Source organism: Strigops habroptila, chromosome 13, assembly GCF_004027225.2.
Source record: "Strigops habroptila isolate Jane chromosome 13, bStrHab1.2.pri, whole genome shotgun sequence".
NCBI lineage: Eukaryota > Metazoa > Chordata > Aves > Psittaciformes > Psittacidae > Strigops > Strigops habroptila.
In genome coordinates this window covers 10,993,449-11,017,957 of record NC_044289.2, presented here as the reverse complement: position 1 = coordinate 11,017,957, position 24,509 = coordinate 10,993,449, and the positions used below count along the sequence as shown (strand labels likewise).

Genomic DNA, 24,509 nt, shown 5'->3' with positions numbered 1-24,509 from the left:
CCCACCAAGTCCACCTCTGCTTTCACTGTGCTAAGGAGGAGAGAGCTCTTTCCTGCCATCCAGAGACATTGCATTGGATCCTGAGCACCATCTCAAAGGTGTGAGTCTAACGGAGCTAACCCATTCCTAAACTGTTCCTGTCCCATCTCTGCAGCCTCTGCTCCCACGCAGGGCTGCCTGTGGTGCATTCACATTAATTTGGAGTGCACACGGCTGGCAGCTGCCAGAAGACTCCTGGTGAGTCAGGGATGGGGAATGACCAGCAAGTCCATACACTGGCTCCATGCCCAGGGAAGGGGTGTGCTGATGCCCAGCTTGCCCACATGGAGCCGGGAGCAGCATCGAGGGCAGGGCTGGGGCTGAACTGTGCGTAACCCCATGACACCTCCCTTCACCCCTGCGTTTTCACACAGGTTTCAATGCCTGTAACACAGAAACACACCCAGGTCAACAGAGATTTCTCTCAGACAGTGGCAGTCCCTGAGCACACCCATGGATGAGCTGCGGGCAGCATGCGGCTCTGCTTCCACCAGGGTATCCATGGGGTGGCAAAGCTACCATCTCCATTCCATCACCATTTAGTCCCTGATGGCAGCAGACTCTAGGCAGGGGAGCAGCCAGGCTGTGGATCTGAAGCCTCGCTCTGTCCCCTTGTCCCTCCTGTTCCTTATTCCACCCTTCATTTCCCAGTGCTACCTTTACCCTGCTGATGGCTGGTTCCCTTGGGTGCCCATCAGCGCCTTCTCTGCTCCTATCTGCTGGGGCACCTCAATCTGGCTGAGTCTGCCCATCCTTGGGGCAGGACCTGCTCACGAGCCATGGTGGCCGCAAGTGAGAGGCCACGCAGCCTGCTGGACAGGGGCCTGCAGCACAGGCAGGGCTTTTCTCCATGGGGCAGTTGTTATTTTATGCCTCCTGCTGGCCCCACAGTGTTGCCCTATCCATTAACCTGACATCCTGCCCAGCCTCATAGCCTGTGGCCTAATTTCCTTGGGTGACGTTAGCACCAGTGCATCCTCTTCCCAGGCTGAGCTGGTAGTGGGATGGACCCTGCCATCCTGATGATGGGGTGCGATGCAGGACCTGCCCAGCTGGTTGGAAACCAGGGCAGGCTGGCACACTGGAGAGGAGCAGCAGCAGCTTCTTATCGTGGGGTATCAAGGCTTCAGGGACCATGCAGCAAAATGCTGAGCCTCCTCTTGGAGCAGAGAGGGAGAGAAGTGGCTGAATGGGGCAGGAGGAGCGGCACTTGGCCGTAAATGCAGCATGGTGGCTGTCATTTATGTGTCAGCAAACACCATGAGTGGGCTTGACTATTGATTCTGACTGTATAAAAGAGTGTTGTGGCACTTGTTCAGGTTTGTGCAGGTTTTACAACTCTTGTTCTGCAAAGTACTCATGTATTTGGTTTTGCTCCTTCCTTCAGGTCTATCTGTTGACATTGGCTCTCCTGAGCAGAGCGTTGGGCCACGCCAGGAAGCTGAGTGTACAGCTCTCCTTGCGTTTCCCACTTTCCCAGGGGTTATCGCCTATAAAATCTCACACACACCCATGGCCAGAAGAGGTTTCTGATGCAGAGGCAGGTGAAAGGTGCCTGCTGGTCCCGCAGTGGTGGATTTGGGTGCTCCATGCTTGGTGACAGGAGCTGAGCCACCTACCCTGACAGAGGGGTTTAGGGTGGATGGGGAAAAGCCACAGCAAAGGTGCTACCTTGGGCAGCCTGGGGTGGGATGAGCATGGTCTGAGGTCTATAAAGCTGTGATGAAACTCAGGGCATCAAACCAGCTTGGTTGTGCAGGGAAGAAGAAGGTGTCAGGGCTCCCATCGCAGAGGAGATGGCCCATGCGTGGTGACCCACAGCAGGAGGCACACAGTATCACCCATTCCCCACCTCCAGTCCTCTTCCCTACAGGAGGTGCCAGCACTGGCCGAGCCCCCAGGGACACCTTGGTGCTGAGGGCTCAGAGGGATTGAGCCTGTAGCGATGGTCCCCATTCACCCCTCAGCAGTGGGGCTCCTGGTGCCATGGAGATGCAGCCAGAGCCCCTCCAGTGGCTGCAGCATTTTGGGGTAGAAAGTCTGGTCCTGCCTTGCAGACACTGCAGCTTTTTGGAGCCAGGATCCATCTGCTCCTCAGCTGCTGGTGCCTTTCCACAGCCACTTGCTCTGTATGGAGCTGCTTCAGGGCATCATGCAGAGCCCGCCGTTAGTTTTTGACACATGTCTTTCCTGAAGGGTTTAATTTTCTGCGGATGCTCAGGCTGAAGGTTGGACAGGGTTTGTTCCTTAGGGGTAATTGCTTCTGGGATCCAGCTTTGCCCAGAGGCCCCGCTGGGAACGTGGTGCCTCTGCCCAGCGCAGAGCAGAGCCATCAGCCTTGGGTTCACGATACAGCCACTACCTTGAAATTTGCCTTTCATGAAAATTCTGCAACATTTGCTGTTTCCACAAACTTTTCTGCCAGGAACATTGTTTGCTTGAATAGTTGAGGAAAGCAAACAGAGGGGGGAGCCTGAACACAAACAGTCATGGACATTTTTTTGCAGTCTTTGTCCTGTTCTAACCCCAAGCCCACCACAGAGATACTTGTAGGTGACCCCTCTGCCACATGCACCCCTTGGCTCTGCCCTGTGCACCGCCTGTGCCCACTGCTCGCCACGGTTCCACTGCAAATATTGCTGTATTTAAAAGGGGATCACCCAGACCTTGCTGCCTGCGGGACCACCACCGCTCACCACCTTTTTGCACTCACTTTAGACAAACATCATTTTAATGCCATTCGAGAAACGTCAGCAGAAGACTAACCGAGCACGTCTGACCTGCAGACCTACACCTGCCCTGCGGAGCTCTAAATAGCTCTCAGCCACTCCTCAAGCCTTCCCTAGCCTCATGCTGCTCACCTTCCAGAGCTGGAGCACACCCCAGCCCTCTGTGCTCACTCCTATTGTAAAACACCATCGTGTTTCCAAGTGAAGCTGCAGACCAGGGCGTGCTGCTGCCTGGTAAGTGTTGGGGTGAGACGGCTGCCCCGGTGCGGTGGAAGTCGCGGCCCTGCATGCAACCACAGTCACTCTGTGACACTGAGCAGCATCCCTGCAGCTCCCTGCGATGGGGAGCATCCCCAGCTCTTCCCCGAGGAGACCTTCACCAAGCACCAGCAAACAGCACTCAGGATTGGGCCAAGGTGGCTAAAGCAGTGACTGTCCCTTTTGCATCCTAAGTACCAGGGCTTACTCCTGGGTGCGGAAAGACCCTGCTCAGCTGTTTCTTGCCCTGGTAAGTGCTGACCCTGCCAGCACCAGTGTTGCAAACACCCCCAACAGCCGGTGGGGGTGGTAGGAGTGGGCACAGGGAAGGAGCTGTGCAGGTGTCCCAAAACTTATGAGTCCCTGATGGCCTCTGGGCCATGGACACAGAGCACAAGGAGTAAACAGAGGAATTAAATAGCAGCTGACATGAGAAATCAAGGGGAGGGGGGGAAGCTCAGTTTGGGTAGTATCTGGTGTAAAGCTATAAAGAATTAGATCTATTTGGCAATGAAAAATACCTGCTTCATAGTCAAAAGTAAAAATACGCAGAATTTCTGCCTCCTCTTATGTTCTTCAGCTGAAGCTGTTCACCACATCTCACCAAACTGCCTGAGCAGCTCTGACGTCTCGCATTTTTCAGCTGATTTCCAAAGCTGCTTTACTGAGCTGGCCCTGCCGTAACCACCAGCCCCAGGGATCCCTGGCTCTGAGACACTTCCAGCATGCAAACGAGAGGTGCTACCAGAGCTCGGGGGAAATTGAACAGGTTGTGCCCAAGTTTTGTCGGGAGGATAAAGGTGGAGCCGGGTTCTTATCACCTCCTCAATGCCCCTTACCCCCTCTCCATCCCATACCCTCTCACACACCCATTTGCAGTCTCGCCTGGGGATTTAGTACCAGTGCATCTGGAGGAGCCCTTTCCAGCAGAGCATCCTCAAAATCCTTTACACCAGGCACAGGTCTGATGGGAGAGAAATCAGTGCCTCCAAGGTATGGTTTAGGGGGAATGCTGGTGATAGTTTGGGGCAGGGATGGATGGGGAGGGTTGAAGGAACTGCAGCGGGTGGATGCTCCACTCTGTTCTTATGATGCTAGCGGGCAAAGAGCAGGCTAGACCCACTCACTGTCCTGAGGCTGAGTGCCAGCACTCAGCTTCCCCTTAGAATATATCCCTGGCTTCAAACAGACACCGAAACTCTGAAGCCCCTGAGACAGATGGGGAGATGGAAAAATCAGGAAGTCTTTCCATCTGTCAAAGGAAACTGAAAATGACCCCTCCAAGGCTGAAGGCTCATCTGGTGGACGAGGTGTGCTCCATCAGCTGAGCCCTAGCAATGCCTTTGGGGTGGCTGGGGCATGGCTGAGGCTCAGCGCACCACCAGTGCCTGGAGCACCCCAATGCTTTGCAAGGGAATAATCTCCCCAGTGACCCTGGGAAGGGCTCGGCCACCACTTTGCCATCAGCCCCATGGCGCATCTGGCTGCTGTGCCCACCCTGCCACACAGCCCAGCCCCACAGCACCACCAGGCACTGCCCAGTCCCCCAGCCCTTCCTCACCTCTATTTGGATAACTTTTTCACCCATTTTATTTACGAGGTGTCCCCTCCTTCTGCCAACACTCTGAGCTTCCTCTCGCTTTGGTCTGGGAGGCCCGTCTTGCTTTTCTATTCTTATTATTTTTCTCTTTCCCCCTTGCAAGGCCCCAGGCTCAGCCCCATGACGGGCTCACAGGCAGCAGTCCCATGGCTTTGTTTGGCCACGGGAGCAGATGGTGGGATGTGCAGCGACTCTTCCCCAGCCACCCTGCAGCACCCGGCCCTGCCTGCGCCTGCCCCAGCTCGGCCCATGGCTCATCACTGACCCTCAGGCTGAAATATTAGGAGAAAATCAGGATTAAAACAAAAAATCAGGAGAAAATATTGGCATCGTGTGCCTGCCTGTGTTTGAGGTCACTGATGTGCCAGGGTGGGCAAGTGGCTGCTCACATTAGAGCCAGCTACAAGTGGGCAGAATAACTTAATTGTAAGTGATTAAAGAGCTTGTTCAGCTCCTTGTGTTGCGTCTGTCAGGCAAAGCCTGTTGCTCACTACAGAAATGAGGCTGGCTTTGCACCCTGGGGCTTGGGGCTGGAGGTGGCACCCACAGGAGGCTGCAGCCTGGAGCAAGAGAAGCCACCACCCAGAACAGGGTCATGGGCAAAGTGCGAGGAGGTGGCCTGGGAGTCCCACAAACTCTCCTGGGACCTGGCTGGAGTGTGGGCTGGTGGGGCTGTGCATGTTCGTGACTGGGGTGTGGTAAAGGAGAAGGGGAGCAGGACATGAAAAATACAGTGAGGAGAAGCAAGGTACCATGATGGAGAGCCATGGAGTGTGATGGAGAGGTAGGGAAAATTATGGAGAGCCACAAGGAAGTGATGGAGAGCCACAAAGAAGTGATGGAGAACCACGAGGATGTGATGGAGAACCTCGTAACTGTGAGACCTTGTTTGCTGGGGCCTTCCTCCACATGCTGGCCATGCCCAGGGAACTGGGGTTCCCAGATCACATGGAACCAGCCCCAGCCCCTCACTGTGCAGGTAAGCTGCAGCACGGGCACCTTTGAACCCATCCCGAGGAGAACAGTGGGCTGATGACAGCCTGGGCAGGGGGACCTGTCCCGTGGTGCCCATGTTTGTTGGCAGTTGGCATCTAGCACAGCCAACAAGAGCAGTGGCACGGGGCTGTCCCAGGCCGGTACTCGCTGTGCCACGCAGGGAGCATGGGCACAGGTCTGGTGTGCATGTCCCTGCAGCCGAGGCTCCCTGCCTGACGCTGTGTACCACAGAGACTGGAGCTGCTGTTCACCCAGGCACTACACTCCCTGCTGGGAACCTGCCCAGCGCCAGCCCTGGGTGAGAGCAGCAGTGCCGGTGGGTGCCTGCTGTGCCCGCTCACACAGCCCTGGCATGCCACGGGCCACCACAGCCTTTGCACTGGGGCTGGCTGCGTGTCCTAAGGCAGCGTGTCACCTCCTCTCTAAACTGCTTCCACTTGTGCTGCAAGCAAGCCCTGCAGCAGCCCCTTGTGCCAGCTCTGCTCCCTTGGGCACGTGCCTCCTTCTTCGAGCCAAGCAGAGTGAAAGAGAGAAAATACAGAGATATGTATTTATACGACAGAAAGGTCAGTTGGGGACCCTTTTCCTGCCTCCATCTCCAGCCTTTGCAAGTGCCTGAGGCGGTGGGGGCCGGGCAGCGCGGCGGGGCCGGGACGTGGGGCCGGGGGCTGCTGCCCATTCCCAGCCCCGCTTCCCGCGAGCGACGCCGGGGCGGCAGCGCGGGCGATGGGAACGCTGTACTCACCATATGGAGCCTCCATCTTAGCGCTTAGCTGGGTGCTTACATTGACCATGTCTCGCCGGCTACTGCTATGGGGACTTGGGGCGAAAAACCAGAGGAGGTAGAGGAATAAAAAGAAATCTAAATAAATAAATAAAAATGTCTTTCACTAAGGAACGAGGTGAAGGCAGGAGGGAGCGCGGAGAGGCAGGGCGAGAAAACCTGCCTCTCCTGTTATCTTATTGATTCGCTTAATCAGGGCTAATGTGGGTGGAGATGTTAAATAGTAACCAAGCTCTTATGGAAACCAATCTGCAAGGTGCCGTTGCTGTAGCTATAGTAACTGCTGCCAAGCTAGAAACTCAAACACGGCTTTTACTGGACTCTTTCGGGGCTCCTGTTTCCCCCCGGTGTCAAGGCCAGGGCAGCAGTCGGGCTGGGGTTCACCCCTGGCTGCAGGGGGACAGGGAAGCCGGATCCGATGCTGCAGCATCCTGGGTGTTGCCAGTTTTGTGCTGTAGCCCACCTGTGACGGGGAAAGCACAGCTGAGCCCGCCCACAGGCAAGAGGCAAACACAGCATGGGGGGCCAGGGGTTGTGGGATGAGCTGTGGGGCTGGCATGGGCAGAGCAAAGCCTGGCCAAGGCACAGAGAACAAAATGCTCCGGCCATGAGTCAGGGCTTGTCCGCTCCATGCGAAAGCAGGGGGGTCACTTGGGGAATGGGAGCGCAGGGATGCTGCAGTGGGGTGCAGGGTGGTACCCTGAGCACAGCGCCAGGGCACAGGGCAGTTGCAGCTCCTTCCCATCTCTCTCTGCTTCCCAAACTGAGGGACCTGCAAAGTTCCACAGCCGCTTATGGACATCTCTGCTCCTTCCAGGACCACAGCACCCAGGAGGAGCCCCAGGGATCTCACGATGGCCCGTCCGGGATGTCCTCTGTGCTGCCCGTGGCTCCATGCTGAGGCAAGCAGGGCCACGTGCAAGAGGTGTTGCTGGGATGACACCAAATATATGGGGAATCCCAAAGGAGTGTGTATCGGAGCAGAGCAAGTGAGGACAGGGCCGCTGGGACACAGTGAGCTGCATCGCAGGACAAGCCTGCCAAGCTGTCTCACAGCCAAGGCCTGGGAATTCGGGCACCCCTGAGCTTGCTGAGTGCTGAGAGGTCCTAGAGAGTGAGGGGATGTGGATAACGGGATGCTCAGTGGGGCTGGGTTTGAGGTAGGGCAGTGGGATGGTGTCGGGCAGGCTGGGTGGGACAGGGAGCTTGTGGCCCTTTGGTGTCCCATCACCCGGTGTCCCAGCAGTGCTGGCTTCTCCCATATGATGGAGCAAAGTGCCCAGGCATCTCCTGTGGCCGTGGCTCATGGTCCCCCCAAGGGCTTTTTACCCCCAAACCAGCGCAATGGCTCGGTGTTACCCTGAGGCCCCAGGCTGCAAGTGGGGGACGATTGGCATGAGCACAGGGGTCTCCAGACTGCTTACTGGGGGGCTTAGAGCTGGGGCCCCCGTGGCCAGAGGGGCTGCCATGGAAGCGGGGGCACACTTGGGGGTCCCCATTTCTCCAGCTGCTCATCTCAAAGGGAACATATTGGTATTCACTTACACCAGCCTCTGCCTTAGCACTGTTGGGGGGCAGTGGGGAAAGCACCCAAAGCCTGCAAAGTAGGGACCATGCCAGCCAGCCCCACTCCCTCCACACACCCCCAAACCATTCCTATCTCAGGAAACAGGGACCTGAACCATCCCTATTTCCTGCAAAGTGGAAAGCAGCCAGACAACACAAATGCTGCTGGAGCATATATATATATATGCTAATAATTATAATATAAATGCTAAAATATATAATATTTTATATTATATATAAATACACAATATATAATATGCTAAAAATTATACTATAATTTTATATTATAAAAGCAGTTTCCTACACTAGGGATGAAGCAGGTTGGACAGCCGGGCTGCTGGCGGGGGGTCACTGTTATAAATAATTCCGGTTCACCCCATCCTCATTCCTGGAGGCTCCTCATGGGGCTGCAGCCCTAGAATCAACTGACGTGGTTGGATTTGAGTCCGGTGAAGCACATGTTGTTGGAGCAGCCCCCACCATAGGTTGGGGGGCAGGCTGAGCACGGCTGCCCCACCTTGTACGGCACTTCTCCCTGCCAGTTGCCCCTAAAAAGAGAGGAGAGCATCACCTCTGAGCACCACCACTGTCACCAGAGCGAGGGCACTGGGGGGGGCTTCCCTCCACGCACTTACTTGAAAGCGTAGTTGCAGACGAGGAGGACGGCGTGCCGCAGCGTGCTGCCCCACACACGTATGTTGGTGCATGTGCTGAGGGCACAGCCCAGGCGGCTGGAGGATGCCCACACCATCTGCACCGGGACAGAGAACAGGAGCTGTCAGTGACCATCCACCCAGGCATCCCACATCCACCACCCCAGGACCCCAGCACAGGGCTCCTTCCCACCAGGAATTGCATCCTGCCTAGCAAGTTCCTTGGGTTGGATGCTATGCCCATCACGGGCAGTGCTTTGTCATCAGAGGGTGATCTTTTGCTGTCCCTCTTCTGCCTGCAGCCCCTCTGCCGTGCAGGGGCTGCCTTGCCAAGCAGCAAGATGAGCAGCAAAGTCTGTGTCAGTTCTCTGATTTACCAAAATTAGCTCCCAAACCTCACCCCGAATCATAGCCAGCAGCTTACCCTGCACACAGGGAGGACAAACAGCACCAGAAGCTCCTCCTAAAGCCTCTCCAGGCTCAATTTCTTCCTTAAAAATGTATCTTGCCCATTTGCAACCCAGAGTGTCCCTGAGCATCCGCATGGATGAGCTGCACAGGGATGCAGATGCTCAGGTAAAGGCTGGAGCCGTGCAGAGGAGGTGATTAGAGGTTGGCACTGGGGAGCAGAGGGAGGTTTTCCACATTATGCTGGCCAGGCTGCTGCTGGATGTGCCAGGGGATGAAGTAGCTGCATTCCAGGGAAGCTGACACAGCTGGGTGCTGTAAAGCCGCTCCATCACAGACAGGATTCATGCCTGCAGCCTTCCAGCAGGCACACTGCCTGCTGCCAGCTCTGTTGCCAGGATTCCATCCCAACAGCACCCAGGATTCCATCCCGGATCCCAGCTCTGCTCACTGCACCGGGGCTGTGTGTGGTGCTCACCTGCGTGTAGTGGCTGCAGACAGAGCCGCTGCATTTGGAGGGGCAGCGGGGGTTGCACTCGCGGGGGTGCGGGAAGGAGTAGTGCTGCTTCTCCTGGTGCCACGATTTCACCATGTTTATGACAGAGCTGGACCTGCAAAAGGTGCTGCGGGTAAGGTGGACCTCCTCCACCTCAGAGCTCATGCACGATGGAGAGAAAGGGGAAGGCTCCACTTTGAGGAATGGGGAGAGAAGGGGTTGGAGCAAGGGCCTTTCAGGACCAAGCATTACTGGGGAGAAGGGGGCAATGACATCCTTGTGCCAAGTCTACTTGTGGAACTTGTGGAGACCCAGCCCTCACTTCAAGCCCCTGAGTGCTCAGCTTCATGGTGGAGATCCGGGACCTGCATCCCCCTGGTCCTTGTGCCAGGCAGACAGGGAATTGATGCCATTCTCCCAGATGAGCAGTGAGCACTTCTGGTTTCCTGTATTTACCCTTCTGCAAGAGCTGGACCCTCCATCTCCACCCCGGGGGCCTTTATGTGCCTCCTGGTTGCTTCTCAGTCCTTTGCAACTCCAGGTCAGAGCCTCCCTGCTCCTTGACCAAGGGGTGGCTGCTGCTCCTCCTCCTCCAGCATTGTGGGGTACAGGGGGTTCCCAGGGGCCTGCTCTGCCCATGGGGCACTCACCTGCCCGAGTGGATGAAGAGGTTCTGCCCCATGTATTTCATGAGCTGGGGGGGGCCGTGGTCCCACAGGCAGCGCACAGCCCATGCCTCCGCTGCCCTGGCCAGCCGCTCATCCCAGACCTGGCCAGGAGGAAGGAAAAAGGGCAGGCAGGGATTTTGGCTGCCCAGAGGAAGGAAGAGGAGAAACCCCCGCCCCTGTGCTCAGAGAGCACCCATCAGTGTCCAAAAGCCACATCAGGCAGGGAAAAGCCCAGGGGCAGCACATCAGCATGTCCAGGAGCGATGAACCCCCCCTGCTGCCCACCATGCCTCCTGGGCACCACTACCTGGGCAGAGCAGGGATGCCCTGAAGCAGTGCAAGCCCCTGTGTGTGCGAGTGATTCCCTCCAGGAATGAGCTCCTGCTGCAGAAGGTGGAGCTGAGCCCAGGGGTGAAACCCCGCAGCTCGCAGCCATCCCCATCCCTGCACCGCAGCCTGACCGGTGAGCACAGCTGGATCCTTCATGCATTAAAGATTCCTCACCCATCCTGAACTGCTTTGGGAGAGTTATTTTGGAAGGCAGGAATTTAAGCCAAGCAAGAAGGAGCATGGGATGCTCCTGGGCACGTCTGACCTGCTCTGATACCCAGCAAGCCGGGCTGCTACATCCTACTCCCATCCTACTCCAGCATCTGAGGAACACCCGACGGGAGCTCCAGTTCCCTCCTTGGGAGCAGAGCAGCACCTCCTGCCCCGAGGGTCCCACTCTGGAAATCCCTCCTCTTGGTGACTCCCCATTTCTCCTCCCTTAAGAGCTGCATTAGGAGCTCCAAGCAGGGTGGAGACAACCTCAGGAAAGCTCTGCCCTTGTCTGGAGGAGGTGCCCAACACTGCAAGGCTGCATAGCCCCGCTCTGACCCACATCTGCATGTTTCTTCTCCCAGGGGCTGGCATCCCTAAACATGCTCGCATCCGTCCCAGCTGCAATTAGGAGAGAGGCTCCCACATGGCAGCTTGTAGCCACCTCCCTTCCCCTAATGCTACCTCTGCAGCGCGGATGGATGGATTCTGCCATCCCATAGCTGGGAAGCTCCCAGATGTCCCAGCCATGGGACCAGGGGTCCTAAATGTGCTCCTGGGTGGACACATCACCCTGTTAGGACTCCATCCCTCCTGCACAGAGACTGCATGTGTGCGCCCTGCACCAGGGGCATGAAACATCCCCCGAGACAGATGTTAGCCACAAATCCAGGGCATCACCCTGACATCCCCATGTGTGGGTGCCCCATCCCTACCAGGTTGGGCACCCACATCCCAGGTGAGCCCCTCGACCCCACCACAAGAGCTTTGGACCCAAAGATGCCCTGCCGGAGCCCAACTCACCATGTATTCCATGTTGGCAGCTGGGGGGGACACCTGTGCCCGCACTTGGTTGTGATAGTCCAAAATCATGCTCATGTCGCGGGGGGAGAGGTACCGCTTCTGATGGCCCCGGGGGACCCCCGTGCCCCACAGCAGCCCCGTGGGGCTGCCCCCAGCGGGGGACAGGAGCTCAGTGGCATTGGGCAGCAGCCGGGAGCTGGACTCTTGTGGCATCCAGAAGCCCAAGGCAGTGAGGAACAGCGGCAAGTGGAGCACAGTCATGCTAGCCTGGCCGGCCAGATGGCCCAGTGGCTTCCTGCTCCTGCACAGAGTAAAGGAAGATCACCGGTCCCTGCGGCCAGCACGTGGATCTAGGAGGGAAGCAGCACAGGCACTGCTCAGGTTTGCAAACACCACTTCCCAGAATAAGATGGAAATACATTTTCCTGATAAAATTAATCTCCTCAATAACATCGTTCATCACGGCAAATTCCCCAGGACCAGCAGGGAGATGTCTGGGGAAATGGTTTTCTTCTTGTTTCCTTAAAAGAATAAAATCAGTAGAAAATCTCCCCCATTTTTTCAGCCATTGCATGTACCTGTCAGGCAGGGAAGCATGCTGAGAAACTTGCTGCAGCCTCCTGCCCTGTAACTTCCCACATGTTTGGTGTGTTGAATAAATCTCCAGCACAAATGAAAATCTCATATAGATAAAGAAATGCACAGCAAAATTGTACCAGTAAGAAATTCTAATGACTCCTTCCTTACCTTAGGGAAAGACAAATCAGTGCCTAACGCAGAATTTTCTGCCTTTCTAAAAGAGTTCTAAAAGAAGGGAAATGGGTTGAATGAATGAAATATTCCCCCGTCTGTCAGCCGATGTCTGTCTGGCACTTCCTAGCATCCCTGCCAGCCCTTCCTCGGAGCAGCGGGGAGGATATGCTCCAAATACACACCTTGAGGACCGAGCAGAGCACGACGCCGGCAGCCGGTGGGATTGTCCTTCGCGACCAGCCTGCAGGAGGGGTTTAGCCTAGCCCCGGCGGGCAGCCCGCTGCAGCGCCTGGTGCATCCTAACTCTGCCCCTGGAGAGGGTCATGAAGTTCGGAAGGAGCCCTGTCCTCGGAGACTTATAGGCTGCTGGGTGCCTCCGCACACGGGCGGGCTGGCAGTAACACTGAGCCGTGCACGATGCTGGCCGGGGGGAGCGAGCAAAGCCCAGCCCACCCGTCCATCAGACAGCGAAGGGCGTTTGCTACTGGATGGGAGTTTAACCTATTCTGGGACATTCACAGTTCTGTCGTCACCTCCTCACCCCCCCCGCCGGCTGCATCTGGGCGGCAGCAGTACGAAACGCAGGAGGGCTTTTTCCCTGGCAAGGTAGCCGGTCTGGCACTCATCCCAGACGGCTGGGACCACCCCACTTCGGGTGAGCAGACGACAGAGATGCGACTGTGACCACATGTATCCGTGTGCCAGCATCTATCTCTGTTAGAAATGCCAGGTTCCTCAAGGAGGAGGCTTGCTGCAGCCCGTGGGGCTCTGCCGCTGCACCCACCACTGCCCTGGGCTGGTGATGCCCAGCCAAAGGTATCTCAGGGGAAAACAGCCCTTCCTCTTGCAAGCTTTGCTGCCTCAGGCTTGGACTGGTGTCCAAGTGTCGGTCCCCAGGGAGGGGAAGTGGCTGCACGAGTCTGAAAGCCACAGACAATCCTGCAGCATGAAGTGTGTTTCCCTACAACATCCCAAGCGGTCACGATGCCTGGGGCCAGCTGAATTATTGCAGGTCACAGAAGTGTGAGCCTTGCAGGCTGGAGGGGCTGCTTGCAGTGCCCGTCACATCTCTTCCTCTGACCTCTGTGCTTTGAGGCAGTGTGAGTGGCCACATGTGAGCTGCAGTGGGGCTCACTCCTGCCATCCTGCCATGCCACAGGGCCACAGGTAAGCAAGGTGCTTACTGGGTTCACCAGGGCACAGGTGGGTTTGGAGCCAGGATTTGGCTTTTTGATTGCATGAAGGGGAGCACCAAGGCCAAACTCCCTCTCCTGAGCTGGCAGGAGGCACAGAGATGGAGACATGGAGCTGAAACCAGCATGTGCCCAGAGAAAGCTGGTGCTCAGAGGGGGATATGAGGGATGCTGGGATGGTGCAGGGGAGGAGAAGGCAGTCCCACAGCAGCAGCTTCTTCCCAGTCCTTACTGGTTTGACTGGGACAAGGATCACAGACACACACCTCCTGCCCCTTGCTGGGACTGACAGCACGTCCAGAGCCTGGTCAGCTGCATCGAGCACCTCAGAGACCCACTGTGCAGCAGAAGCCGACCAGGAGCTCAGAGAGGAGCAGACCCAAGCATGGAGTAGGAATAGTGCTCAGGTGCTGAGCTGATGTGCTCTGTTAGCACAGCCTCATCCTATTGTGAGCCTCTGCAGAAATAGTCCCCTGTGTATATTTTTCCTGGCACCCGCCCGCCCATAAAGCAACTCAAGATGCTGCGGCCCCCTGGGAGTGGCTGGAGACATGTGCTGAGGGATATTTCCATCCACTCCCCACCTGGCAGGTGGGATGATGCTTGTGCCAGTGAGGAGACAAGGAAACCACTGCTGAGGCACCTCCATTCCCTCTGCGGTGCCTCGGGAGCAGACCCTTAGTGCAGGAGGCAGCAGCACTCTATGAACCGTGCGGCTGAGCACGCTGCTGAGGGCCGTGCCATGCCGCGGATGCCAGTGCTAGGCAAGACAGGGTGTCAGGATGGCTTCCGGAGCACACCGGCTTCCCAGGCTGCCTGCTGTAGGGTCTAACCAGCTCAACTTCCTCTTCTTCAGCACCAGACCACCCCAAAACACCAGCCACCTCTCTGCAGGTGCCAGGCAAAGCACCATCCCCAGTTTGCCAGTCCTACCAACACCCCTAGTTTATGTTCACATATGCGGAGATGAGTGCCAGTGGCTGGCAGTGGGACAGCCCTTTGTACTGCACCGGCACGGCACATGCCAGGGCTGCCTCCTCCACTCAACCCCAGGTATCAAATCTCTCATTAGCAAGGCTGGTAAAGGCAGTTTCATTCCCAGTGGATTAGAAAGGCAGATGGGGACACACAGCAGCAATCATGACTGGGCAGACTGGGGACGTGGTTTGGGCAGACTGGGGACGTGGTTTGGGCAGACTGGGAGAAGCAGCCACACACTGAGGTGGGGAGGGCACTGGGGCTGTGTTATGGAGAGTTTTGGTGGGTTTTGTCAGAGCGAATGGTCACCCAGCACCGTGAACTGCACAGCTTTGCATCTGAGAATTGTCTTCGGGTGTTTGTTTCTCTGGGGAGAGCAAACCCACGGCAGCTCCCACTGCCACACAGCAGCCGAGCCCCTAGCCTCTGCACGGGGACTAGGAGAGGGGTTTGTCTTGAGTGCAGGTTGAAAGCACTGCTTAATCAGCGCTCCGTGGGACAATCTGAATTCCAGGAACTGAAAGCAGCTTGTGTCCCTGTCAGGCGTAATATCCTGCAGCCAGACTGGTCCAGCTGCCAAAGCACAGTGAAGCCAAGAATCTGCACACGCATTCAGCTGGAAGCATGGTGATTCTATAAGCAGTGGCCGGCCAATTCTCATTTTAATGAGCATCAGGAATAAAAAGAGATAAACCACTGCGCTCACAGTGCTCTCTTGGCAGACACACCCACCGGTGCTTTTAAGACCAACAGACAGCAGCTTGCTCCAGAATAAGCCACAACGGGACTTGCAGGATTTCTCTGTTATGTTTGTTTCTCCCGTCTCTTGGCTTTGGGCATCACTCACCAGCCATGTTTCAAGGTGACACGTGGTGACATGAGCCCGCATTGGACTGAGCAGGGCTTTGACCTCTGCTGTGGTCCCTGAGCATCCCTATGCCTGAAGGTAGTCGATGTGACTTTCCATAGCAGAATCCTTCTGTTTACTGGGGTGAAATAAAACAAAAGCCCTGTTTGAACAAAACTGTTTTCCCAGGTAATGCACAACCTCTGTTGCTCTAGTGAAATATTGCCCTCTTATGAACTGGCAGAAAGGATCATTTTCCAGCTTTGCTGGAAGCTTTCCCCATGTCCTTCCACCAAACACCACCAACAGCTCCAGCTGCCCTGGTGCCCACCCTGGCAGGGGAGGAAAGTGGGGCTTTTGACATCTTTTTGCATTTCTAGAGCCCTGTAGAGGTCCAACACATCCAGAGCTTGGTTTCTTCTCATGCTTCATGAAAGGAGATCTTCCTTCTGACTCAGAGATCAGAATATTTGATCTCCACATTTTGTGATGTAAGAAAACCCAGGCTGAATTCCTGTACATTTATTTATGATCTCCCTGGAGTGAAACACCACATTGAGCTGCAACCCAACTGAGATCAGTCTTGAAGACTGAGGACTTCAGAGTCCTCCTCCTTGCTAATTCGGACCAGATCCATGTAAACGTTGAATTCCTTTCTGAACCAAGCTGAGCCGTGGAGGAAGATGTGTGGAAAAGTCAAATCCCATGCTCAGGAGGTGACCTGCTTTCGTGGCATGAAGTAAAAACTACTCATTTTGAGGTATTAACTAAGGTGTCCATCAAGGCTAATGGGGGATCCTACATGGTGTCCGTGGTCAATAGGTGGGTGTCAGCCCTTCCACCTCTCATCCCATTCACCGTGTCACTGTTGGAGCTGTGGTCCCCACCAGCAGCCCTAGAAGGCAGCTGTGAAGACCACTGGCTCCAGCCAGCACCAAGATATAATTGGAGCCTTTGAAAGGTGAGAAATGTTTCTGCCAGCTCTAGAAATAAACATCTTTGAAGTCAAGCGCTGCGGACTGGAGCTTCGCACGAAGGTGTTTTTCACTGTAAGTTTAAGGGCTAAGTTTAGAAATCCACTTAACGCATCGAGCTCCTCTCGGCAGAATCCGGAAGATGGTTAATTCGATGTTTGCTAACAATTTATTTCTCAGCTGTGGGTGTGTGATGGTCTCACTGCACTCTGCCGACGTGAGAGTATCCAACAGGTCTATGGAAGGAAGGGCCCATTGCACTGCAAGTCAGCTGAAAATGAGATAGACCCAAACCTGGGAGCCAAGCATCAGCTGTGACCTCCTTGCCAAATGCACCCACGCTCAGTGTTGGGAAACCCATTGGTTCCCCATCCCATGGGGCAAAACCAGCCTGCACAAAAGGCATCATCTGAGGCAAGCATCCCACACGGTAAGCACTACCTGTGCAATGGTCAGGAAATGCTGCAGCTCTGGCAAAGGGCTGGATCAGCTGCTGATTGGGGGCTAGCGGATCACAGCCCCAAAGCCCAGACCTGGTGAAGTGAAGTCAGGACACCCTGGCAGCCTTACCATGTAATCTTCTTGCTTGGGCAGGTGTGTACTGCAGCCTGACTGCAGCCCCTGTGTATTCACTCCATTCCTTTCTCCCAAGACCAAAATTCGGATAGAAACTGAGCACCTGGACCCAGTTCACAGGCAGGTTTTCATGGCTGCACAGGGAGGTCTTGTTCTTGTTGCTCCTCTTCTCACATGCCCAGGCTCCCATTGTGGCACCAGCAAACACCCTCCAACCATCCCCACCGGTGTGCAGTTCACTGTCTCTGGTGGCTTTGCCACAGAAAAATGTTGCTGGTGTTTGTTTGGCTCAGATTAAGTAACAGTGGGGCTAAAAGAGATGCTGCTTTTCCTTCCCGGCTCAGAAGGAGGAAGGAGATGTTTGCAGTGGTTTACTGTTACTTGGGATGTTGGGATGGGGTCTCCTGAAGGTGTTAGCTCTCCCCAGGGTCTGTCTGGGGCATGTCCAGCAGGCAGGAGGATGCAGCTCAGGTGGGTGGTGATCATTCAAAGCCTGTCTGGCTTTAAAAGCAGACTGGTGAGCAGAGGAAGGTGGTGCAGAAGGAAGGACACATAGCATGAGCTCCTGGGGGTATCCAGAGGAGAGGAAGGAGCTTTGGGCAAGAAAAACATGCTCATACAGGCTCTGGCTGTATTAACACCCAAGACTCTTCACAAGACTGGCAAACAGCAGCAGTTCAGCTGTCCCGGGGATCCCCAGAGCAAGTACACACGTGGGATGGAGTGTAATCCTGTATTTTTTGGTTTCCCAAGTAACACTGGCAAACAACTTTCCATACGTATTTCTCCATCTTCATTATCACACTGATCACACCTACCAGAGGGCTTTGAGGGTTGCTGGTGACTGGCCCTGCACCAGAGCTGGTCCTGACCTTGCAGGATTATGCAGGTTCCAATCAAGCCTTGGAAGGTCCGAACGCATGATCTGTTTAAAAGTTAAACTGTGACCAGTTTAACTGAACACACCTAAAATGGGAGCGATTCTCCTCACTTCTTCAGCTTGGAGACACACTTCCCAGGATCATTTCTCCCTGACATGCTGACATGTGAGTTCCTGAAAACCCTGGAACTGGGACACCTCATCTAAAGATAACTCTCTGGTCTGAGGGTGCTCTGAGTGCTGGCAGCTCACTGAGCCCATGCTCTCCAGCATCCACCCTTTCAAATACAGAGGGAGCTGGATGAGGGATTCCTGCAGCTCAACGGCATCTCTTTCCATCACTGAGGCTGTGACCACGCAGCAGCACAGAGGTCTGACAGCAGCTTGTGCTGACACATCCATAGTAGTGTGACCTTGCCCATGTGCCACGAGCACTGGGGAGAAAACAGCAGTGAGGTTGGGCACACACTCATACCTGGAGTGCACACCCCGTGGGGACCTGGGTTTGTGGTGGCCAGTAAGGACCACAGCTGATAAGATTTATGCCGGCTCAGCCTCCCTGCTGATGCTAGTGAGATTTAACTGGCCTGCACAGGCAAGCGCGATACAATCCAGCCTTCACTGTGCTGACAGATGTGGTGGTGCCAGCTCCCGCAGGGGCATCTGGCAGGTCGAAGGGGATGCTCAGCGAAGGAAAGGGCAGAGCCCATCTGCCCCTCGGCTGGTGTCTTGCAGGACAGCAAATACTGAGCTCGCCAGACTGCTGTTGCTTTTGGCACATCCCTCTCCCTGCTCCGCTTCCCCAGCAGACACTGAGCATGGTTTTACCCCAGTGTTCTGTCTGCTGCCCATGTGCTGCTTTCGAGCTGAGCCTACCCAGGCAGTCTGGCCCCTGCACCCAGCTTTGCCTGCCTTGAAATGAGGGGAGGCGAGAGCCATGCAGAGCACCATGCCCAAGGCACTGGGAGGGGGGCACCCCTGGAGCATCTTCCCAGCGCACATCCCAGAGCCAAGAGGAAAGGCACCCTCAAGGGCTGCTCCCAGCTGGACCCTGTTATAGCCTCAGCGCATCCTTTTGTGTTTGCCAACATCCAGCTGCGGGTTCCTGGCTGAGAGAGACGGAGGGTGGCATTGCCCCAGGGGCCATGTCTGAACACTGGCAGGTGCTGGGTCAGGTTTGGGCAGGGGGTGAGGAATGAGCCTAGCCCCATCCTTCTGCATCCTTATCTGGTGCTCAGTTGTTTCTAGTTTTTCCCTTTCCTTTCTCTTATTTTAGCTGGTATTTTAATGCTGTGCTGATAAGAGAGAGGAAGCCTGGGAGCACTGCTGAATGGTTTGGTGGCTGGGGCTAGCTGCTGGGTGCCTGCATCTCCCCCTCCACCAGCTGCTGCAATACTGACTCCACAGACAGAATGATCCAGCAAAGCCCTCTTTTCAAAACCAACACCTTGAACCCCTGTAAGTGGGTTGGGGGGGATGTCAGAAACTAGTACTTGATAAAATCATGGAGGTGTTACATGATGGTGTGTATTCTGACACAGGTGGCTCACAATACCCACCATTAAACCTGCGGGACCAGGACGGAGATGCAATGTGCTCTCAGGCTCTGTGAACAGCTGATGCCCATCTGGGATAACTGGGATGAATGCAGTGCCTATAAAGCAGCAGTACTGAGAGCAGGGCTGGTCTTCTCCCCAGACAAGAAAAGGATCTTCCTCTCTGCCTGCTCCAGTGGTGGAAAGGATGAGACATCTCTATGAGTTCATGGACTGTGCTAAGGGGAAAACCTCCAGGTCTCCTGACTGCAGTGATTTGTGTCTCAATGTGGTTCAGTAACAAGGCTCCTCTCTGTGTCTGCTGAACCCCTCTAGCTGTCTCGCACAGATGACTGTGGAGGTGATGAAGAGGGTTGATGGACTCTGACAAATATTTACCTGTTTCTCTGGGTTTACAGAAACCTCACTCCAGCCCTGGCTTTGAAGTGGAGTTCAAAGCCCCAGCAATGCTGATGTCTTGTGGGAAGCGAGCTCTCATCAGCATGCAGAAACACTGCCCTACAAGGAGAGGATCCACGTCTACTGTCCTCCTTGGGGAGCACTGTGCACAACACTGGCATCTTCCATCATTTCATAGGGTCCTGCTTGTCTCTCCGCACCAAGGTAAGATCTGTTTTGCCAGTTGTTTGGGGCCTACATTAAATGAACAGCCAGTAGAAAAGCCTTTCTCCAGCAAAGTGGCAGAACATACTTCTCATGTGTTTTTTTTTCCTAGCCTCTGAACGGTGCCAACAGAGGTTGGGCTGAGTTGCACATCTGTGGTGAGCTCATATTTTAAAAAAAATAGCTTGGTCAAACTGTACAAATTAACACTTGTAAAAAGAATCCTGTTTCTTTAAGTGAAGCTGGCAAACGCTCTGATTTAGTTAAAGCGTTAGGATTTGGCTTTAATTTCATTTTTAATCAAACTTAAAGCTAGAGGGGGGAACAAAAATGTTGTTTATTCTCAGAACAGCAGAAGCACAACCTTCATCACCCACCTCCTCCTCAGGCTGTCGGTGGCACCCTCCTGTGCACTGTTAACCACCTTCTGTACAGTCCTTCCACTTGCCAAAACACAGACTGGATCACTATAGTCTATAAGATTTTCTGTTCCTGGCAGACTGCAATGTGCTTCTGGTCTGATCCATTTCCTGATGGGAAACTGAGCCAGACTATGATGGACCAGTAATGGTCCTGTCCACCTCTTGTGCCTAACAATAAAGATCAAGAGATGCCTTGGAGAAGGTGCAGAAGCTCCCTAGCAAAGGCTTCAGGCTTAATCTGCTCTTTGGGAGCATTTAACCCTAAGGACAGTTGTTCTTCTATACCTGGTGGGACCCCACGGGTACATACAACAAAGCAAGTGCTCCCAAACTCCTGCAGAAGCTAAATGGAAGAGGAATTTTTTTCTGGCTGGGGAAAAGGGTGATAAACCAGAGCCCAGGCACCAGGACAGATCTGGGCTTCTCATCATTGTGGCAATTTCATCTCTTTACTGCCCTAGCCCTGAGGAGGGCTGATGTGGGCATTGCTCAGCGTGTTTCACACTGACACATCTCATCCTCATCACTGTCTTTCTGCCTATCTTGTCTTTCAGATGCCACCAGAGGTTGATGACCACACCAATGAACTCCACAGCTTGGGGCATCCTTGTTTGTTCTGATGAAGGCTGAGATGCGGGGCAGCCCTGTGATGAAAGAGCACAGCAAGGAGAGAAGGAGGAGTTGAGCTCACTGAACACAGGAAATGCATAGGTAAAAAACTGAACAAATTACTTACAGAAAAGGTAATTTATTATATTAAACATCCAAATTCACACTGTGACAATCTTGAGTGCACTGGCTGTTCAGCAAACCCTTTGAACATCTTCTGTAATTATTACTTTTTATCTACAGAGCATTTCAATAGTATTATGGTCAGGACAAATTCAAATCATGTTCCCAGCCAACATTTGTATAATTAACCAAGCTGGTAAAGCACAAATTATTATGTATGTATATTTTTTTTAGTTTTACACTTTATATCTGTAATTATATATTTGACTGAAATAGGCACAGCTCATGTTACATGGCTGGCTGTACCAGTTACCCAGTCAAGAAACCAGCACTATTAACTGTGGTCCCTGCAGCTAATCAACACAAAGTTGCTTCCAGATTTGACACCTGAATATATATGACTGAGTCTTTCCTGCAAATGCATGAGCTAAAAATGCACCAGTAAGGTTTGAAAAGTTCATTTTTCTGAATTTGAATGAATAAGCACAGACCATTTCCTTCCCATATTTGACCAGTTCTAATAAACAGTAGTCTCTTCATCTAAAAACATGTAATATTTTGGTGCGGTAGCTCAAGGGCCACCCAGCAAAGGGTTTCCTGGAAATTGTTGTTGTGAGTTCTGCATGATGTTTAATCTATGATTAATAATCATTACAGGAAGAGAATAAATGGAAACAACAAATAACATTTTTAGTACCTGGCCGGCAGGAAGGTTAATCAGACTGGGCAGGAGGTACTTCCCAGTGACTGTGCTGCTCAGAGAGCGCTGCCTGCTCAGCCTGCAGGGAAAAGCCTGCCGGGCAGCTACCTCTGAAAGACAGCACAGCAAGAATCAAATGAATTCCAATACACAGGTGTTGGGGGTGAGGGTTTTCTGTGGCAAACACAGGAAGTGTGAATTATACACTGTGCAAAAAGGGGAGTACTTCAGCAAGGACTCGGCCACAACTGCTCAAGGAAGTTGGGCGATTATAAACATGACTAATTCAGACCATTTTGTGCCCAAGCGCATGTGCACTCACATGAATTATACCTTTTTTCCATGCATAATCTTGTCCCCACTTCATTGGCTAATGGGCTGTTTAATTTGTATTAAAGAATACAAATTAAAGGGAGAGTAACTATTTTACATCTTTGTGAACTCTGGTTACTTTTACGCTCTTCGGATCATTATTGTAGCCCATCACAACCTTACAATTGTCTCTGAAAGTTTAGGAAGGAGGATAACAGAATCTCTCCCATATCCTGCTCAGGGTACAGAATACAGAGGTTAAGGAACTTGCCAATGGCTGGAGAAGGGGGTTTGTCAGAGCCAAAAATTACACCCAGCTCTTCAGAGTCCATGCTCATCACAAGATCATTGCCTCCTGTATATTAGAACCTGTTGTTAGTCTGCTCTGCTGCAATCCGGCTGTGCAGAACAAGGAATGTAAATATTCTGTACCAGTAGGTAGTAATTTGTAGCATTAACAAAGTTTCTGCAACTGAAAACTGAATTGGTTCGTTCTTGTGCTTCTTACGCTTTGCCCCATATCACAAAACATTTTGATCTTTGGATATAACCACCAAATATGCTGAAAATTCCCTGCAGCTCAGATCATACCCTTCCTATTCATTTGAGGAGAGATGGAAGGGGAATGTGCAACCTGAAGAGGTTTTCAGGCCCGGCCCAGCAATAGTTCAGTCTGTACAAATTCCCTGAGGTTAATTTCCACACTTTTTTTATTTTTTTTTCCCCCCAAATTTCTTGGCGTTTCAGGACTGGAAAGGACCATTCCCATTTGTTTGGGCAGCTCCACAGGTAGTGAGTTAACATCATTTCCCTGCTGTCTCTCAACTCGGCATCTTGTCTGTAAATAACAGCATCTGCTCGCAGGAGGGAGACTTACCCTTGGTTCTGACAAGACTGGGGCTCATAGGAAGAGCAACCCTCCCGTCAGAGGCTGACAGCAAAGATGTAGCCCAGTGTGAGGGAAGGCTGCTACGCCTCTGCCCCAGGCTGCATTTCAAAGGCGTCACTGACACAAGGGAACAAAGCACAATGTTATTTTTTTTTTAAATCTTTTTTATTTTTTTAAGCTGACAGTGAACAGAGAAGGCTGCAGAGCTCAAAGCACTGAGGTTGATGGATGGTGTCTCAGCAAAGGGCCAAAGCTATCTTAAACTCCAAGCTTAAGCTCCTATTAGGCAAAGAAAATACAGCACAAATTCTGCTTATGTAGCACCTCTCATGCAAACATCCCAGGACGTTCCACGGTCAAACTCAAACACAATCAGTCATGGAGATGTGAGCAGCGTTCACCAAGGAAAACAGGGAGCAGGGAGGCTCGGCAAGAAGCACCTGGCTTCCAAAGGGAAAGGCTGGGGACAGTTATGGGGATAACTAGTATGGGCAGGGTGTGGGAATCGCTGTGAGACGGGAGGACAAGGTGGTAGGAGAGGAGGTCTCCCAGGTCCAAACAGGACATTACCAGTGCGGTAACTTGGCCCCTCCAAGTGTGTAGACATAGGCTGGGGGCTCTGATGGTCCCACTGGGCAGCATGCTTGGATGGGCACCCACCATCTCATCCTGATGCCCTTGGAGCACACCTTCCCTGTGGTGTTGATTGGCCTGTGAGAACCTACCTTAACAACCATCTTCAGTTCTCGAAGTGGTTCTACAGCTCCTAAGGAATCTGTCCCTGCACGCTTCAGAGGCAAAATGTGATTCCCAAAGGAAAGTGAAACAAATTGTTGGGGATCTTGGATAAAATTAAACCAGAAACCAAACAAACAAACAGAATTTTAACCAAATAGTCTGGAAGATTTCAGCTTGAATCAGGCAGTGATTTGATGAAGTTAAGGAAAGAGATACAGAGAAAGGGAAGGACAGCCACATCTGCTATATCTGAGAAAGTAATTCAGTTTAGTGTGGTTTATACCTGTTGCAGCTCGACCAGGTGTCAGTAAGAGCTCTTTGGGAACCTTCTGCAATCCCCCTAGAACAAACCTTGTTCCCTGTTTATGAATAAAAGTTTCTCTGCTGTTTCAAAAGACCTAAATTCTTCTCTGATTCTATACAGAGGAATAATGGCTGGCTCCTAGAAGGAATATTGGCCTTGGCTGGTGCACATGGCAGCAAATACATGGCCTGAAAGTAGAGATTTACTCTGAATCTGCAGGACACCTGGACCCAGCTGAGCTTTGCTCACTGCACTTGCGAAAATCCATGATTTACAGAGATAATCCTCAGACATTTCAAGCTGGGCTGAAGATAGACGCATTTCCAGCCCATGCCATCGATTCCATTCATCTGGAACAGGTGCCAAGCTTATGAAATCCTCCTGCTGTGTGGTAGACACCACAGCATGCTTCATTAGCAACCAGCCGAGCAGCTCGCCACCTCCAGCTCGCAGGCATTGCAAACAGTCTGAGACCCAAACCTGGGAAGCAAAGGAAGCAAGGCTTCAAAGG

General features: G+C 53.3%; 2 protein-coding genes across 2 annotated transcripts in view; both read right to left on the bottom strand.

The window, feature by feature from the left end:
• HNF4A (hepatocyte nuclear factor 4 alpha) overlaps nucleotides 1–6,566 on the bottom strand; it is a 34,650-nt gene extending 28,084 nt beyond the window's left edge. Inside the window, exon 1 of the mRNA XM_030502672.1 lies at nucleotides 6,368–6,566. Within this exon, the coding sequence (XP_030358532.1) occupies nucleotides 6,368–6,416 (49 nt within the window). The 5' untranslated portion in view covers nucleotides 6,417–6,566. The remainder of the gene's footprint in view (nucleotides 1–6,367) is intronic.
• A 1,503-nt stretch (nucleotides 6,567–8,069) lies between these two features.
• R3HDML (R3H domain containing like) lies at nucleotides 8,070–11,891 on the bottom strand. Its single transcript, XM_030502673.1, has 5 exons — nucleotides 11,542–11,891; nucleotides 10,180–10,298; nucleotides 9,512–9,644; nucleotides 8,608–8,723; nucleotides 8,070–8,520 (listed from the first exon to the last, which is right to left on the bottom strand). The coding sequence occupies exons 1-5, from the start codon at nucleotides 11,800–11,802 to the stop codon at nucleotides 8,394–8,396; spliced, it is 756 nt and encodes a 251-aa protein (XP_030358533.1). The 5' UTR covers nucleotides 11,803–11,891; the 3' UTR covers nucleotides 8,070–8,393.
• Nucleotides 11,892–24,509: the final 12,618 nt, after the last annotated feature.